General features: G+C 49.7%; 4 protein-coding genes across 4 annotated transcripts; 1 reads left to right on the top strand and 3 right to left on the bottom strand.

The window, feature by feature from the left end:
• Positions 1–19: 19 nt before the first annotated feature.
• Positions 20–4,318, bottom strand: An07g07440 (hypothetical protein; the record flags this gene model as incomplete). Its single annotated transcript, XM_059748585.1, has 17 exons — positions 20–103; positions 260–397; positions 532–585; positions 627–689; positions 809–900; positions 1,425–1,592; positions 1,690–1,804; positions 1,911–1,959; positions 2,044–2,258; positions 2,450–2,627; positions 2,702–2,912; positions 3,076–3,196; positions 3,358–3,416; positions 3,623–3,653; positions 3,737–3,838; positions 3,915–4,046; positions 4,259–4,318. The coding sequence occupies 17 exons, from the start codon at positions 4,316–4,318 to the stop codon at positions 20–22; spliced, it is 1,872 nt and encodes a 623-aa protein (XP_059601002.1).
• A 1,934-nt stretch (positions 4,319–6,252) lies between these two features.
• An07g07430 (60S ribosomal protein eL34) lies at positions 6,253–7,076 on the bottom strand (the record flags this gene model as incomplete). Its single annotated transcript, XM_001391780.3, has 4 exons — positions 6,253–6,444; positions 6,654–6,777; positions 6,970–6,983; positions 7,053–7,076. 4 exons carry the CDS (start codon positions 7,074–7,076, stop codon positions 6,253–6,255), a joined length of 354 nt encoding a protein of 117 aa, XP_001391817.1.
• Positions 7,077–7,610: 534 nt separating this feature from the next.
• On the top strand, positions 7,611–15,282 carry An07g07420 (uncharacterized protein; the record flags this gene model as incomplete). Its single annotated transcript, XM_001391779.3, has 3 exons — positions 7,611–14,668; positions 15,066–15,225; positions 15,277–15,282. 3 exons carry the CDS (start codon positions 7,611–7,613, stop codon positions 15,280–15,282), a joined length of 7,224 nt encoding a protein of 2,407 aa, XP_001391816.3.
• A 464-nt stretch (positions 15,283–15,746) lies between these two features.
• On the bottom strand, positions 15,747–18,485 carry An07g07410 (uncharacterized protein; the record flags this gene model as incomplete). The annotated part of the gene is made up of 11 exons (XM_059748584.1): positions 15,747–15,830; positions 15,915–16,036; positions 16,337–16,387; positions 16,521–16,595; positions 17,060–17,133; positions 17,215–17,360; positions 17,678–17,775; positions 17,822–17,886; positions 17,971–18,126; positions 18,297–18,389; positions 18,430–18,485. Coding segments are annotated over 11 exons (1,020 nt in total), but the record flags the coding sequence as incomplete, so codon positions are not given.
• Between the last annotated feature and the right edge of the window lie 17 nt (positions 18,486–18,502).

Here is an 18,502-nt window from a genome sequence, read left to right as displayed (position 1 = left end):
ACTTGTCACTGTCTTCCTCTTACTTATCCTGAGGCCAAGTAATAAGGTGCCACCCTTCATTGATCTTGAACAGGGACTCATCAAGAGTGCGAAATGCGAAGAGCTGTAGCGCTTCAAGTTCACAACCATTTTCTTTTCTTTTCTTTTTCTTGTATTATTCTTATTTTATTGTCTTATACTTAATATTTATTATTTATTGTTCGATTTTCTATGTCTTATTTCTCTTTAATCTATTTAGCTAATTATTTATTTATCCTACTTCAATTTTCCTCTTTTTGTTTCCCGCTAAGACATTCCGGGCCTGATATGGTGGGTTACCAAGCGGAACGGGTGTAAGGAAATGGTGGGAATATGCAGGCCATGATGCTAACGCCAACCGTGATAAATGCATGATCGCCTATAAGGCAAAATGCACGCATAGAGAAAAAATTGGTTGAGAAGCATGAGACACGAACGACTTGGCTCAACCGGACCCCAGCAAGGATGCTGCTATATCTGATTTCATGTCAACGTCGGAGCAGCACAAATCACGAGCTGTTTGATGGGCTTCAGGGCGAAGCTGGGCTCGTCCGTTTCCCCCTCAGGCTGTCAGAAAGACACAAAGTCAAGAAAGTCTGGTAGCTCACCTGCATGCCCTGCATGCAGGCAGCATCTCCGGCGTATCTTCGTTCTTCCACCCTTCCATCCGCCTTTCTTTCGGCTCCAGTACTTTTTTTTTTTTTTTTCGCGCCAAAATTTCGTTTATTTTTAGTCCATCGATTTGCCCGTTATCCTTCCTTCAATCGGAATGGGTGCCCAAGGGATCTACTAGTTTCCAAGCCCATCGCTCTTCCAAATCTCCTGCTGCCCCTCCTTCGTCTTCCCCTCCCCACGGACTAGACGCGACTAAGCCTTTCGTCCCTTGTCACTTGCTTAGCGACCACTGCCATCGTCTCCTCTTCCTCCTCTCGCTACCGACGACTCATAATTGCGTACAGCACTACTTATCATCCGAAGGACTTGTCGGATCTAGACACTCTTATTCGATGGAAGAAAGAGCCGCCCTCCTCTGCTTCCAATCAGGAACCGTGACGCGGCAGGTCTGCAATGGTCTTGTCCTTCAATCTCTCGTGATTGATCTTCATACTTACCCACGCGGTCAATTTCCGTTTTAATTGGACAGTAGTAGGATATCAGCATTGCTTCTTGCCAGTGGCATGATACAAACCTAATTAGTACCTGACAGGCAGCACCCTAGCTTCGGTTGCTGCACTTTTTTCTTTCTATCTCGAACCGCTTATGCTCCCCAGCTGTCTACTGTCCTCACCAACAGTAAAGGTCCAGAGTATCGATTTTAAAGCCAGCAAAGTCTACGCATTGCAAGCACTCTAGTAGCAATAGCTACTGACTTAGCTTCCTGTCTAGTGCGCGACTTTCTCATACACCCCCGCCTTCGGTCTCCATATTTCGGAACGGGTAGCCAACGAGCAGGATGGGAATGGTTTGAAACAATAAGCAAGACCAAGGATTCGGACCACCGAGTGCCCGCTCATGAGACACGGCTGTCCCCCAAAGAACCCATGTTGCCAAGCATACTGGCTTGGAATGGTCGTCTGCAGGATGAAAAGGACGGGGCCTACGAGGTTATGAAGGGCACTAGAGTAGCATGCTTGCTTAGCTACAACTAGTCGCTGCATGACAGTCGCAGACGTGTGGAGTTGTTGCGAGGATATTGATTAGGTGGAAATCTCGTTCTACGCCTTAGTAAGAAGGTACCTAGCATGACAACGCCCGCCAGCGATGCAGGCTTGGTGTTATATTCACTCTAGCAGATGCATGAGCTCCTTCCTGCAGACGGTGGAAATCTCGATCCCAGTGGCGGGACTCTTCCGGGGGTCAAATCAACGCAACTGAGAATGATCCGGCGTGACCGGGCTATCTGGCCGGTTGTCGCTCTCTAAGTGTGCGGAACGCTCAGCTCTCAGCTCAGGAGCCAAAAGCTACCTAGCTAATCAGGAGAGACATTGTCTTCCTCCCCATTCCGCATATATCGGGCTGCTTTACCTTTTACTCGCTTGGGAGTAGCGCCCCTCTGCGATTACACCCCGAGAAACGCCGGGACTAGATCGTTGCGGTCCTCTGCCTTGCAAGGTTTCCCTGGTCGTGCATTCCTTTTTCGGCCTCTTGTCTTGGTTTTGCTTTTTCGCTTCTTCTCCGTTGTCTTGGTTTCTTGTCTTTCTCCTCATTTCCTGGGTGGTGCTCCTTCCCTTTCTGCCGTCCTTCACATCAGTGGATATCCTAGGCGGCTATTAAACTTTGAATTTGCGCGCCCGTCTTCTGTAACTTGATGTGACAGCGCGCAAAAAGTACCTTACTGGCCCCATAGCCATTACGTTAATGTGACTTTTTGACTTTCGAAAACGGGCCGCGCCGAATGTTTAAGGCTAATCGGCAACAGTTCGGTGCCCACCAGCATGGACGGTCGGATGGGATGCATCCGCAAGTGAGCACTATGCTCAAGCACGCTTGAGCCATATAAGGTAAATTTCATGTGGCACCTTGACAAGTAGATTAACCAAGACGCTGGGTTGAAGTCTAGAACTGCGTCAGACGGGGGGTCCGATATACTATCACCATGACTTGACTGCCTCTGCATTTTTGCTCTCACATGTCCTTCTCATCACCAACATGGCTGCCGAGATGCGAGAAACATATTTACTACGAGGCGGCTAGCGAGTCATCGGCCAAAGGATCAATGAGATTGTCCCCATCGGTGGGAAGAACTAGTGCCAGTTGTGTCTTCCAAAAAAGCCACGAATACCCCCAATCCCTGATGACATCCGCAAGTTGAATCAGCAGTTGGACGCCACAGAAGAAACCCACTCTCACAGGAACCCACTCACCATTTCGAGTGTTCGCGATTCCTTGCCGCCCTCTTCACCAATCGGCCTTTTGGCCAATAGCAGCAATCATGGCCATTTGAGGACCACAATGCGATTGACATACTTGATAGTTCTATACTCATTCACTTGTGATAAACTGAGGATCTGACTCCGCGTGATCCAATCATCAAGACGATCCAACATACAAAATTACAATGAAATCCGATCGAGTCAGATGTAAGTAGTTGCCTTCTTTGCCTTCTCGATTCGATATCAGACATTGCCAGGATGTATCCTGCATCTTGCATGAAGCGTGGCTCAATCCATCCCCGTGCCTTTTATTTGACCGGGCCATAACGGTGTGATACTTGCCAATCTCCCCCCACCCGATTAACCTACGCCATGCTCCTTGATACTTTAGCGTCGTGATAGACAACGATAGCATCCCTTCAAATTTTAGTATTACTTGACCACGAGATTATATCTGATTTAAGACCGTCACAGCAGCGGCTAAGGCTGGTGTCACCCTCAGCACATGCCAGAAGAGCCAAGCGACTGGGCCAAAGAAGCTTGCTGAGCGTGTCGCTGTATGTATCTGTCGGGCCAGGCTGGGTTGGGTAGAATTTCAATACACAAATCATTCGCATTCAAATCAATATTAGCATCTCACTGTTATGGGGGATGGATTGCAATTCGGACTTTCCGCGGATCTGGTCCTCTCACCAATACTTTCCAGTTCTTTCTTGGGCTATCTCCCTCACCCCGCTTCCAGCAAAGGGTAGGTGCATCATCCTCCATTACACACATTAACAGTGCACCCAGTGATACTCTATTGGAAGCAGAGACGAGTTATTCAAGCCACTCCCTTCCCCCACCTCACATCCCTCTCTTACCGCTTGAGAAGATGGGACAGGACACGGAATGGTACATGGGATTACATGGATGAGGCAGAGAGAAAAAGAGGCAATCGAGCCATCCTCAGCATCATACGTAACATTTTCCCTCATGTATCCTTCGAATAGTTCGAACTTTCAAGATGCAATGAGTGAGCACCAACGCAGGGTGAGAGCAGTCAGTTGAAGTTGGTCTGACTGTTGCGTTGTTGTTGTTGCTGCTGCTGCTGCTGCTACCACTCGATTGGAGCTCAACAATTCCAAGTTCAACCCAGCTAGTTGGTCGATCTCCCTGTCAAACAACTTTATCATCAAACAGCCCTTACTAAATATACTAACTGCCAGTCTACTCTGCCACGAATCCAGCGCCAAGTTAATGTCTATCTACCTACCGCATCTCGTTTCGCTGACAGATGGGCTCAAATAGCACCACCGCAGCAGAAAAACAGCAACAGCAGCAGTAGCCGCAGGGTGGGTTCCTTTCATGTCGGATGATCAACCGACCCCCGAACGACCGATGGCTAACGCGCCTGTCAGACTGTCATTCATGTCAGTCAGCTGCATGCCATCTGCAGGCGAACAGGGGTCCAGGATTATTTCAATAGTGGCCAGACTACTCTGCAGATGTGTGTGAATCTGTCATCATGATGTATGATCCGTGGATTTAGGTTCTTTTGCCGCCAGAATATCTTTGGGGGGGGGAGGAGGGTAAAACAATAATCCATTGATCGATTCTATACTATAATGAATGCTAATTAAGTGCTTATGAGGTCACTCAATATCTTTCACACACACACACACACACACACACAATAAATATGAAGATACTAAAGACAGCCCGAATATTCCGAAAGCTACTAGAGACAATAGGTACTAGGAATAGTGATGGATACGAGGGGATTGGGTCTACTAGGGTGGTGGTAAAACTCTCTCACGATAATCAGACTTAAATATATATATATTTTCCTTCCTCCGATAAATCCCTATCCTTTCGGTCCGAGTTACTCACCTTGTCTTAGGGATGTCCTACGTACCTACCCACTTAGTACCAAATGACTTACTTCGTGTATGTACTAAGTAGCATGATGTGCTGTGCTGGATAAGTAATGCCCAGACATGACAATGCAGCAGCAGTCAAACCACTGCGCGCTAAAAGATCTTACCGCCAGCATATCAATTAAGCCAAACTGCCACCAAACAAACCGAACTTGCTGTGTCAAATCCAAGGAAAAATACTCAGGTATCACAAACATCAAGTCATTCGGCTATGTTTACTACTGATTGCATTTTTCTTTTTTTTTTTTTTTTTTGGCACTTCTCTCTTTCTGAACCAGGTGTCCGGAATCATGACATCCCCGGGTAGTGGGTAGTGGTACTTAGTAGCATTGAGGCTTTTTCCCCTTTCTTTCTTTTTTCCCTCTTCATTTCTTTTCTTAGTGTTTGCTTTTCCCCTTCCCCCCTCTCAAGCCATTTACCTCTATCCTTCCCCTTAAGGGTATGGTAACCGAAGTCGGACGCGCGATGTACGTGCTCCGAGAAGCACGATAAATATGTAGATAAGCAGATAGGTACTTATGTCTCATAGTCCGATAGTTCAGGATACCAAGTTTAGTAGCCTGACTACAAACTCAAACAGTGATTATAATTACATCAACCTTCAACTAGACCCTAGACTCCTGTTGATTGAACTGATCTTGATATGTCGTACTTTTGATCCACACGTGCCGAGTGGTCTCACGGCAAGCCATCGGTTCCGCTTTCGGTTGGTTGTGCAGAGAATGAAATGAACAGGTTACGTTACCTACACACCCTATACACACTTCTGTAACTAGCCTCTTCGTTCGTTCGTTCGATCTAGCCATCCACCATCTACAGTAAGTATTTTGTTCGGAGAATAGGTTTACTGATTGGTTGATGGATATTGTATGCTGCTGGCTTGGACTACTACTTCTTCTGGGCCGCTATAGATAGATAGTGTTATATCTGGTAGGTGTCTTGGGAAAGATTCCGTTTGGATTGTAGATTTTGGTTCATTTTGGTAGGGAGTGTGGGGGGAGAGGTGTAAAGACAATTGTTGAACTGGGGTATTCGCTCTTGGCAATTTGGGCGGTGTATGCACAAGAGCAGACCAGATCAGATATACGGCCTAGGATAATTGGGACTTGAAACATGAGTCTACGGTGTGGTGCGATGCGACGGACACATGATTCACAACATCGGATCCCAGTATGAAGAACCGGCGAACGCGAAAGGGAAACAACACCAAGGCAGAGGGCGAGGACCGCAGCGAGGAGTGAAAAAAATGGAAATCTCATTTCATGAATAGAAAATTCATTCATTGGGATCACGACCCGTACATATTACCCCGTCGTGTCATTTTTTAGCCGCCATTCTGTTCATTGAAGAAAAGAACCATAGACCGAGCCAAATTTTTAAAAATTTTCCATATTCGCTCCTCTAATCACAAAAAACACCATTTATTTGATATGATGATGCATTTAGCGCTTGCCGGCAGCCTTCTCCTGAGACTCCTTGAGGACCTTCTTGACGATCTTCTGCTCCTCAATCAGGAAAGCACGGACGATGCGGTCCTTGACGCAACCAGCGCAGCGGGAACCACCGTAGGCGCGGCTGACGTTCTTCTTGGGGCGGGAGATCTGAGCGTACTCGCGGGGGCGGAGGGCGGGGACCTATATCGGTGGAAAGATGACCATCAGCCATTTTTTGCTCTTCCTTCCTATCCTTTGTATCGCGAATGGTGGTGGTGGTGTTGAATATTGTCGTTTCCTTGTGCGTTGGTCGAAGCGATCGCCCACGCACACACACTCCACCCTTCATCCATCCTGCAGCCCGTTCACACACCACCACCATTCAACATGAATCATTCGGGAGCACTCACACCAGGGAGCTTGATGCCACAGTCACCGCACTTGGGAGCAGTGCCCTTCTTCTTGATGTGAAGGTAACGGAGCTCACCGCCGGGGGTCTTGATGATGCGGACCTGGTTGGACCGCGTGTTGTACCTGAAGAACAAAATCCATCAATACCCTATTCATAGATATCTCGGCGTATATAAAATTTCAAGAGCAAAGCAGCGGTTCATCGCGTCGAAATCGGACAAATCGTTATTGCACTGTAGCGACCGATAACAAAAATTTTGGTGGGAGTGACAAAGGCACGATGGGGGTAGAAACAGAGGGAAAATTCAAACGTACGGGTTCCGGCGGCGCTGCAGAGAAAAAGAACAATAGATCAGTATTCCATTTCATTTAATATTCAGAGATTCAATTATACTCACGTATTGGAGTCTGTTGTTCGCCATTTTGTCTGTCCTTGAACCTCTAGGTCGGTGGTCTCAAGAGATTGGCGGCGGCGTCGTCGGTTGTCGTCGTTGACCTCGTAGAATTCTCGCGGTAATCTGGATTTGTGTGGGTTTCGCTCGGAGCCCTGGGCGGCCGCGCTAGCGCTAATTTGGCGAGAACGCGCTATCCCCAATGCGGACTAGTACCGGCCCGAGCAGAGCCGCCACCTCTTTTCAGACTTGCTTCATCAAACAAGGCAGGAGAAGCAAGAAGAGACTGGAGCAAGCTGTCTTATCACCTTCCCGTCGTGAGAAGGGGATCGTCCAGGAGTGGTTTATCTTCTTCGGGGCAAAGCTTCATTTCTCCGACGCGATTTCTTTTTATCCACGTGTTTTAATTCCCCCCTCCTCCATTCCGTTTTTCGCGTCGCTGAGCTGCAGTCGATGAGCTCGCGATAAGTCACGACCCGTGCATCTTTTGACGCGACTTAGTCACGAAACTTCCAGCCCGTCTATCAGAGCAGAGAGCGTCCTTCATATATACAACCCATTACCATGGCATCATTGCCTCCCCCTCCGCCTCCGGGCTGGGGTGCGTCGGCGCCGCCTTCGATGCCGTTGGCTCCTCCGCCACCGGGATATCAACCGCCTGCGGATCCGACTGTCGCAAAGTTTGCCCAGAAGAAGAATGAATGGCTGCGGACGCAACGGAACCGGTTCGGCGAGAAGAGAAAGGGTGGATTTGTTGAAACACAAAAGGCTGATATGCCCCCGGAGCATCTGCGAAAGATCGTTAGGGACATTGGCGATGTGTCGCAAAAGAAGTTCAGCAACGAGAAGCGCAGCTACCTCGGCGCGTTGAAGTTCATGCCCCATGCTGTGTTGAAGCTGCTGGAGAACATGCCCATGCCTTGGGAATCGGCTAGGGAAGTTAAGGTATTGTATCATGTTAATGGTTGCCTTACCTTGGTCAATGAGACTCCCCGTGTCATTGAGCCCGTGTTCCACGCCCAATGGGCTACCATGTGGGTGTGCATGCGGCGAGAGAAGAGTGATCGCAGACACTTCAAGAGAATGCGCTTCCCTCCTTTCGATGACGAAGAACCTCCGCTATCGTGGTCGGAAAACATTGAAGATGTGGAGCCGTTGGAACCTATTCAGATGGAGCTTGATGAGTCGGAGGATGCTCCTGTCTATGAGTGGTTCTATGATCACCGGCCTCTGCTGGATACTCCCCATGTTAATGGACCGAGTTACAAGAGCTGGAACTTGACACTTCCGCAGATGGCTACCCTGTATCGACTAAGTCATCAGCTGTTGAGTGACGTTGTCGACCAGAACTACTTCCATATGTTTGACTTGAACAGTTTCTTTACCGCCAAGGCACTGAATGTCGCTATCCCCGGTGGTCCTCGCTTTGAGCCTCTGTACAAGGATATCGACCCCAATGACGAGGACTTCAGCGAATTCAACGCCATCGACCGTATCATTTTCCGCGCTCCTATCCGCACGGAATACCGCGTTGCCTACCCCTTCCTGTACAATACCCTCCCGAGAAGCGTAAAGGTTTCTTGGTACTCTCACCCTCAAGTTGTATATGTCCGCACCGAAGACCCTAATCTCCCCGCCTTCTACTTCGACCCCGTCATCAACCCTATCTCCTCCCGGTCCGTCGCGCCGAAGAATATCACTGTCAGCCATGAAGATGAGATTTTTGGTGAAGGAAACAACGAGGACGATTTCGAGCTCCCTGGCGACTTCGAGCCGTTCTTCGCCGAGGAGGAACTGTATACACCCGATACCGCGTCCGCCATTGCCCTCTGGTGGGCTCCTCATCCCTTCAACAAGCGCTCCGGCAAGATGGTGCGCGCCCAGGATGTGCCTCTCGTGAAGCAGTGGTATCTGGAGCACTGTCCGCAGGGCCAGCCTGTCAAGGTCCGCGTCTCATACCAGAAGCTGCTCAAGACGTTCGTCCTCAATGAGCTCCACAAGAAGAAGCCGAAGGCTCAGAACAAGCAGAATCTGTTGAAGACTTTGAAGTCGACCAAGTTCTTCCAGCAGACGACAATCGATTGGGTTGAAGCTGGTTTGCAAGTTTGCCGCCAGGGTTTCAACATGCTCAACTTGTTGATCCACCGCAAGAACTTGACCTACCTCCATCTTGATTACAACTTCAACTTGAAGCCCGTCAAGACTTTGACCACTAAGGAGCGAAAGAAGTCTCGTTTCGGAAATGCTTTCCACTTGATGAGAGAGATCCTTCGTCTTACCAAGCTGATTGTCGACGCTCAGGTGCAATATCGGTTGGGTAACATCGATGCCTTCCAGCTGGCTGACGGCATCCTGTATGCTTTCAACCACGTCGGACAGCTCACTGGTATGTACCGTTACAAGTACAAGTTGATGCACCAGATTCGTTCTTGCAAGGATCTCAAGCATTTGATCTACTACCGCTTCAACTCCGGACCTGTGGGTAAGGGCCCTGGATGCGGTTTCTGGGCCCCGGCCTGGCGTGTCTGGCTCTTCTTCATGCGTGGTATCATCCCTCTGCTTGAGAGATGGCTCGGAAACTTGCTGTCCCGTCAGTTCGAGGGTCGCCACAGCAAGGGTGTTGCCAAGACTGTCACCAAGCAGCGTGTAGAGTCTCACTTTGATCTTGAACTCCGTGCGTCTGTCATGGCGGATCTCATGGACATGATGCCCGAGGGCATCAAGCAGAACAAGGTCAACACTGTCCTCCAACACCTTTCGGAGGCATGGAGATGCTGGAAGAGTAATATCCCTTGGAAGGTTCCTGGCCTTCCAGCGCCCATTGAGAACATCATTCTCCGTTACGTCAAGAGCAAGGCCGATTGGTGGATTTCCGTCGCTCACTACAACCGTGAACGTATTCGTCGTGGTGCCACCGTTGACAAGACAGTTGCGAAGAAGAACCTTGGTCGACTCACCCGGTTGTGGCTCAAGGCTGAGCAAGAGCGCCAGCACAACTACCTCAAGGATGGTCCCTACGTGTCGTCCGAGGAAGCTGTGGCTATCTACACAACCATGGTCCACTGGCTCGAATCTCGCAAGTTCTCTCCGATTCCCTTCCCTAGTGTTTCTTACAAGCACGACACCAAGATCCTGATTCTTGCTTTGGAACGTCTGCGCGAATCCTACTCCGTCAAGGGCAGACTCAACCAGAGCCAGCGTGAGGAGCTCGCTCTCATCGAACAGGCTTACGATTCTCCTGGAACGACCCTAGCCAGAATCAAGCGTTTCCTCTTGACTCAGCGAGCTTTCAAGGAGGTCGGCATCGATATGAACGACAACTACAGCCACATCAACCCAGTGTACGACGTGGAGCCTATCGAAAAGATCACCGACGCCTACCTTGACCAGTACCTGTGGTACCAGGCAGAGCAGCGCCATTTGTTCCCCGCCTGGATCAAGCCCTCGGATTCCGAGGTGCCACCCCTGTTGACATACAAGTGGGCTCAGGGTATCAACAACTTGGACAATGTCTGGGAGACTGCTGATGGCGAGACGAACGTTATGATCGAGACCGAGCTGTCGAAGGTTTATGAGAAGATGGATCTTACTCTGTTGAACCGCATGCTTCGCCTTATCATGGACCACAACTTGGCTGATTACATCACTTCCAAGAACAACGTGCAGCTCAGCTACAAGGACATGAACCATACCAACAGCTACGGTTTGATCCGTGGTCTGCAATTCTCTGGCTTCGTTTTCCAGTACTATGGCCTGATGATCGATTTGCTGCTCCTCGGCCTGCAGAGAGCTAGTGAAATGGCTGGACCCCCCGCGAGCCCCAACGATTTCTTGCAGTTCAGAGACCGTGCTACAGAGACAAAACATCCCATTCGTCTGTACACGCGTTACGTCGACAAGATCTGGGTCTTCCTTCGTTTCTCTGCCGACGAGTCTCGAGACTTGATCCAGCGCTTCTTGACTGAGAATCCGGATCCCAACTTCGAAAACGTCATTGGATACAAGAACAAGAAGTGTTGGCCTCGTGACTGTCGCATGCGTTTGATGCGTCATGATGTCAACTTGGGCCGTGCTGTATTCTGGGATTTGAAGAACCGCCTGCCGAGGTCAATCACTACCATCGAATGGGACGACACTTTCGCCAGCGTCTACAGCAAGGATAACCCGAACCTTCTGTTCTCTATGTCCGGGTTTGAAGTCCGCATTCTTCCCAAGTGCCGCAACCAGAATGAGGAGTTCTCGGTGAAGGACAGCGTTTGGTCTCTTGTCGATAACTCGACTAAGGAGCGCACAGCTCATGCTTTCCTCCAGGTCACAGAGGAGGATATTCAGAAGTTCAACAACCGGATTCGTCAGATTCTCATGTCGTCCGGTTCTACGACTTTTACTAAGATCGCAAACAAGTGGAACACGGCTTTGATCGCACTCTTCACCTACTATCGTGAAGCTGCTGTATCAACTGTCAACCTTCTGGATACGATCGTCAAGTGCGAAACCAAGATCCAGACCCGTGTCAAGATTGGTTTGAACTCTAAGATGCCTTCGCGTTTCCCTCCCGCTGTCTTCTACACCCCCAAGGAACTGGGAGGTCTAGGTATGATTTCTGGATCCCACATCCTTATTCCGGCTAGCGACAAGCGGTGGTCCAAGCAAACGGATACGGGTATCACCCACTTCCGTGCGGGTATGTCACATGACGAAGAGACCCTGATCCCGAACATCTTCCGTTACATCATCCCCTGGGAAGCCGAATTCATTGATTCTCAGAGAGTGTGGATGGAGTATTCGCAGAAGCGGCAGGAGGCTCAGCAGCAAAACCGCCGTTTGACGTTGGAGGATTTGGAGGACAGCTGGGACCGTGGTCTTCCCCGTATCAACACCCTGTTCCAGAAGGATCGCAGTACGCTCAGCTTCGACAAGGGTTTCCGTCTTCGCGCTGAATTCAAGCAATACCAGCTGATGAAGAGTAACCCGTTCTGGTGGACTAGTCAGAGACATGACGGAAAGCTGTGGAACTTGAATGCTTACCGTACCGACGTCATCCAGGCCCTTGGTGGTGTCGAAACCATCCTTGAGCACACCCTGTTTAAGGCAACTGCATTCCCATCGTGGGAGGGTCTCTTCTGGGAGCGTGCCTCAGGCTTCGAGGAATCGATGAAGTTTAAGAAGCTGACGAACGCTCAAAGATCAGGTTTGAACCAGATCCCTAACCGTCGGTTCACTCTGTGGTGGTCTCCCACCATCAACCGTGCCAATGTGTACGTTGGTTTCCAGGTCCAGCTGGATCTCACGGGTATCTTCTTGCACGGTAAAATTCCGACCCTGAAAATCTCGTTGATTCAGATCTTCCGTGCCCACTTGTGGCAGAAGATTCACGAGTCCGTCGTTATGGATTTATGCCAGGTCTTCGATCAGGAGCTTCAGCAGTTGGGTATCGAGACAGTTCAGAAGGAGACGATCCACCCACGTAAGTCTTACAAGATGAACAGCTCTTGCGCCGACATTCTGCTTTTCGCAACGAACAAGTGGAACGTCACTCGTCCCTCCTTGCTGTTCGATACCAAGGACGTGTACGAGCCAACCACGACAAACAAGTTCTGGCTTGACGTGCAGTTGAGATATGGTGACTACGACTCCCACGACATTGAGAGATATGTTCGTGCCAAGTATCTCGACTACACTACCGACAGCATGAGTATTTATCCTTCTGCTACCGGTTTGATGATTGGTATTGATCTCGCGTACAACCTGTACTCGGCATATGGACAGTACTTCCCTGGTTTGAAGACTCTGATCCAGCAGGCTATGGCCAAGATCATGAAGGCGAACCCCGCCTTGTATGTCCTGAGGGAACGTATCAGGAAGGGTTTGCAGCTCTATGCCTCGGAAAGTAACCAGGAGTTCCTGAACTCCCAGAACTACTCGGAATTGTTCAGTCCTCAGATTCAGCTGTTCATTGACGATACCAATGTCTACCGTGTCACCATCCACAAGACCTTCGAAGGTAACCTTACGACCAAGCCCATCAACGGTGCTATCTTCATCTTCAACCCCAGAACAGGACAATTGTTCTTGAAGATCATTCACACCAGTGTCTGGGCTGGACAGAAGCGTTTGGGCCAGTTGGCCAAGTGGAAGACAGCAGAAGAAGTTGCGGCCCTCATCCGATCCTTACCTGTTGAGGAGCAGCCAAAGCAGCTTATTGTTACCCGTAAGGGTCTGTTGGATCCCCTTGAAGTCCACTTGCTTGACTTCCCTAACATTTCCATCCGAGCTTCCGAGCTTCAGCTGCCTTTCCAGGCCGCGATGAAGGTTGAGAAGCTTGCGGATATGATTCTCCGGGCAACCGAGCCTCAGATGGTTTTGTTCAACCTGTACGATGAGTGGCTGAAGTCAATCTCACCTTACATTGCCTTCTCTCGTTTGATTCTCATTCTGAGAGCCCTCCACGTCAACATTGATAAGGCGAAGATTATCCTCAGACCTGACAAGAGTGTCATCACCCAAGAGCATCATATCTGGCCTTCGTTGTCGGATGAGGATTGGATGAAGGTTGAAGTGCAATTGCGTGATTTGATTCTCAATGACTACGGCAAGAAGAACAATGTCAACGTTCAGAGTCTGACCAGTAGTGAAGTTCGGGATATCATCCTCGGTATGGAGATCAGTGCTCCTTCACTTCAACGACAGCAGGCTGCGGAGATTGAAAAGCAGCAGGAAGAGCAGAAGCAACTCACGGCTGTCACGACGAAGACACAGAACGTCCGTGGTGAGGATATCATCGTCACCACCACGTCTCAGTACGAGCAGCAATCGTTTGCCTCCAAGACTGAGTGGCGCACACGAGCAATCGCGACGTCCAACCTTCGCACGAGGTCGAACAACATCTACATTTCGTCGGATGATATCCGGGACGAGGGATATACCTACATCATGCCGAAGAACGTCCTCAAGCGATTCATCACGATTGCGGATCTGCGTGTGCAAGTTGCTGGCTACCTGTACGGTACCTCCCCTCCTGATAACGATCAGGTGAAGGAAATCCGCACCATTGTCATGATCCCCCAGGTGGGCAACACGCGTGAGGTGCAGTTGCCGCAGCAGCTGCCCCAGCACGACTATCTCAACAACCTCGAGCCTCTGGGTGTTATCCACACCATCTCTGGAAACGAGCCCCCTTACATGACGGCCATGGATGTTACACAGCATGCTCGTTTGATGAACGCCCACTCATCCTGGGACAAGAAGACGGTTACCATGACAGTATCTTTCACCCCTGGATCGGTGTCACTCGCGGCTTGGGGCCTCACGCCCCAGGGCTACAAGTGGGGAGCAGAGAATCGTGATACCACATCTGATCAACCGCAAGGATTCTCGACCAGCATGGGAGAGAAGTGCCAGCTGTTGCTCAGTGACAAGATCCGTGGATACTTCCTGGTGCCGGAAGACAACGTCTGGAACTACAGCTTCATGGGCAGCTCCTTCGGCGGAGTGGAGAAGCGGCCGGTGTACGTGAAGATCGACACCCCCCTGAGATTCTACGATGATCAACATCGTCCATTGCACTTCCAGAACTTTGCGGAACTGGAAGATATCTGGGTTGACCGTTCTGATAACTTTGCGTGAGCGATGTGTGGATGGCGTTGGCATGATATTGTTTTTTACCTTTTTATACGGATGATTACGTTGTTTCGAGACTCTTTCCTCTTTTTCTCCAAGCCTTTATTCTTGTTTTTCCCTTTGACATCCTCTTTTCCTTATAATGTTCGCAGTATACAAAATCCTCTCATGTGTCTTACTATGGTTACATTTCTTTGATATTGATGCTTGGCAGCAAGTGAGGGATGAGAAGCCCAACGGACGGAAGTGGAGATCCGGTGGCGGGGGAACGGGCGGGAAATAGCTGCGCTATGTACAGTAGAGATGTAGGTAGCGATGTATGTTTAAGAAGTTAATTACCTAAAATGGTCATTGGTCGGTCGATATTATCATGTATCTATACTCAGATACTGTAGGCAGAGTGGACGAATTGATATGGAGTCGCAACAGGCAGTTAAAACACAAATCCGGGCTTAGGAGTTTAGGGGATCGACCATGTGGGTGGGCAGCAGAGCTAACTAAGAGGGCCGGAGGAGACTGTCAATCAATATGGACCATGTGTGAGTCCACTTTGGGCCGGGTAGGTTAATCGTTATTAACCGTCTAGCAATAATAATAATAATAATGATAGATATAATCTAAACCCAGAATATGCTTAATAACGGCAGTTTAATAGTCTAGTAGTCTACAGAGTAGTAGTCTAGTTTGATGAGGGGGTTGGTTGACGTGTGTATTTTATATTTTTAATTTATCTTGCAAATTGTATTTTTATTTTTTGAATTGAAGCCGGGGTGGGAAGATCGGTGTTTGTCTGATGGAACTTGACCGAGAGAAAGACGGGGCAGATGAAGGAGGGGGGGCTGCTGGCTCTTGTCTCTCACTCCCTCACACTCCCTCACTCTCACTCCCTTCTCACCTACTCTCTCCCTCTCCCTCCCTCACTCACTCACTCTCTCTCTCTCTCTCTCCTGTTCGCCCGTCCGAACCCACCCACCCTACTGAACACTATTTCCCTCTCACATCATTCTCATTTTTTTTCCCCTCCCTCTTGTGTGCCGTGCACGGCTGCTACTAAAAACGCCTTTCAACCCACCCCCTGCTTCACTTTTTCTCCTCCACACCATCCCTTCCGGCTGGATCCGATGTACATTTCCAACGTTCTGGCCCAAGCACTCGCTCAGTCAGCTGGTCGGGGCGTCTAAGACATTCATGTCGGGCTCATTTAATTTCTGTGGTTTGATGCAAATGTGATCAACTCGACTGTTTCACCAGTGCCTCATGGCCTGAAATCTCGGGACGAAAGTCAAATTGCAGAGACCCATCGAAAGAACTCGCCCTGCAACTGCAAGATACGATGGATGGGCTTACGGGGATCCACCTCGACGCCAATCCTATCCGGAGTACGGAGTACACGCCTACTTGAGACTACTACCGCTACAGGTTAAGGCTACAATCCTGTCTGAGAGGGGTCTTACGTGTTGTGTACAAAGTATAAGCTCCCCAACCCCGTTTTCTTTTCTAATTTGTTGGTTTTTTTATATTATCTTCTAAATTCCCTTTGTTGTCTTCCTGCATGTGTCCATGATCTATGATCTGTGATGCTCATTGATCGAGCAGGACAATAATTAGGAAATCAGCCGGATGCTTAAATCGTAACTCACTCTCTGGAGTAGCTTTCTCTCCATCTCAACCGCCATGACACGGTGGTGGCTTTCGGGGCCTCTCTCTGTCTCTCTTTCTCTCTCTCACCATAACAACAAACAGCTCGAGCTACTGCTACTACCCTCACCCGCCCACGGCCTATCATATCATTAAAAAAGGAAATAAGGAAAATAAAAAGGAACTAAAAGATTAGACACTTTCATGACAACCCACCTCTCACATATTTTACCCACGCGCTAAGCTCCCGGCCTCCGACCGTTCTCGGGGGCTTGTGTCCACGAGGATGACCTAGAATCGAGAGCAAATAAGGTTGACAGGAAGGCTCTTGCTCTCATCAGAAGGGTCAAACTTGCTCCCCTTTGACAAGGTACATGGCTTCCCTGTCTAGCTTCGTCTGGCCTCACGACCCAAGGGGGCCGGAGACCCAAAAAGAACAAAAAAGAAAATAAAATAAAATTAAGAACAAGGAAAAAAAGCGAGGCCAGAAGAAAAGAAAAAAGGGGAAACTAGACGTGGGTACTGTTTAGGCTCGAGCCTGACCCGCGATCTTTTTTTTTTTTCTCTCTTCTGCGCGATAGAGTCGTATTCTTAGTCGATGGGGAGGAACCACTACCGCACATCGTTCATGTGTGATTGAGGAGTCGTGATGTGCGCGCGCGCTCTCCCTTTTTGACTTCTCTCACTGGTGTTGTGTTGGTTTAGCTTCCCGCGTCCGTTCCAGGCTACGGGATTTTTATATACACTATCCAGACCAGGGTCGTTGCTCCATTTCCCCCTCGAGAAACAAAGGCTCGGCCGGAACTCCCTGCTTAGCATGATGGCCCACCTCCGAGCAAGCTAGCACCCTCCCGCTAGTCATTCCAATCACCTTTCCCAGGTGGATGTCTCGCCGACGACCGTTCTCTACCCGCCATTGGCGTATTCGCTGAGTGGAGTTGCTGCGTCGACGTACGACGGTCCTTGTTCTGACAGGGGGCGAATTCCTGAGCGAGTTAGGAGCAGACCAGCACAACAGGTTTGACTCCCTTGACCCGAGTCCACCGACTCGCTCGTCTCATCCACGTTCGTATCCAATAAGTTAACTTCAGATTATGTCTGGCCTACGTATGTATGGGTTTGGGCTTGGGCTTGGATCTTTCCCCCCGCTTCTGCGTTTGCTCGGGGCTGGAGACGGTAGAGCCCCGAGGGAAGGGAGGGGGGGGGAGAGAGAGGAGAAAGTGATGGATTTGATTGATGAATGGTGGGAGGGCGACTCTTTGTCTACCTGAGCTTTGGCTGGTTCGCCGTGTTTCAAACTTGTACACAGTATCTTCCGACAATTGCCCTAAATTCCTCCTCTACGGCAGTCATTGCCATGCCTTGGCAATCACCAGACGGGCCGGCGGAAGGCAAATGGTAGCCTCATCCTTCGTCCTGCTGGCATCCATGACCGTTGTCCCCTCTGGGTCCCTCTGCAAGCTAAGCTTGACTGGAACGCAGATCCGTCAAATGGGCGATTTCTTCTGCCAGCCCACCTGCACCTTTCTGATTTGGGTTATATGGAGTGTCTCCGTGTCTCGTCAATTTTACCCCATGGATTCTGACAGCTTATTTATTATGATTTGCCATTTCCAGAACCTTTCCTCGGCCGTCTACGCTGCCGTATATATCCTCTAACACTTACCCTATCACTGCTCTGCACGGGACTTTTACATGCAGCTGGAAGCAGCATCCCGGCATCAACCTCCACTTGTTCTTCCCCGTTAGATCCTGCATCTCAAACGACGGAGGAATACGGGCTGCAAGCCTATCTGCGGAGTCTCTGGCATGAGAATCAGACCTCCGACCTCTCAGTACTCAGTAGATTTGGTTGGGCCGGGCCTCTCGTCGGTGCGTCTGGACTCTGGTGAAGATTACCGGTCTTTTTCGGGACTTCCCAGCTGGCGCGCTCATCACTGACCCGGTGAGTAGTACTAGTAACCCATCTATTCATCCCTTTCGCCCAGTGACTTTCCCTTTCTCATGGTGGCCAGACCGTGTGTCGCCTCTAGCTTCCTCTTCTTGTTCTCCCTTCCTCGTCTGTTTCTCCTCTCGATCTCTTGGCTGTTTTCTTTCAAATGTGTTCGATGTTCTGCGACCTTACCTCGCTACTCTCTTCCTTCCTGTTCCTTGGGATGAGCTATCACTGTGTCTTGACGTTGCTGTCGAATCATTCG

This window comes from Aspergillus niger (assembly GCF_000002855.4).
Source record: "Aspergillus niger supercontig An07".
NCBI lineage: Eukaryota > Fungi > Ascomycota > Eurotiomycetes > Eurotiales > Aspergillaceae > Aspergillus > Aspergillus niger.
This window is presented reverse-complemented; position numbering and strand designations above follow the sequence as displayed.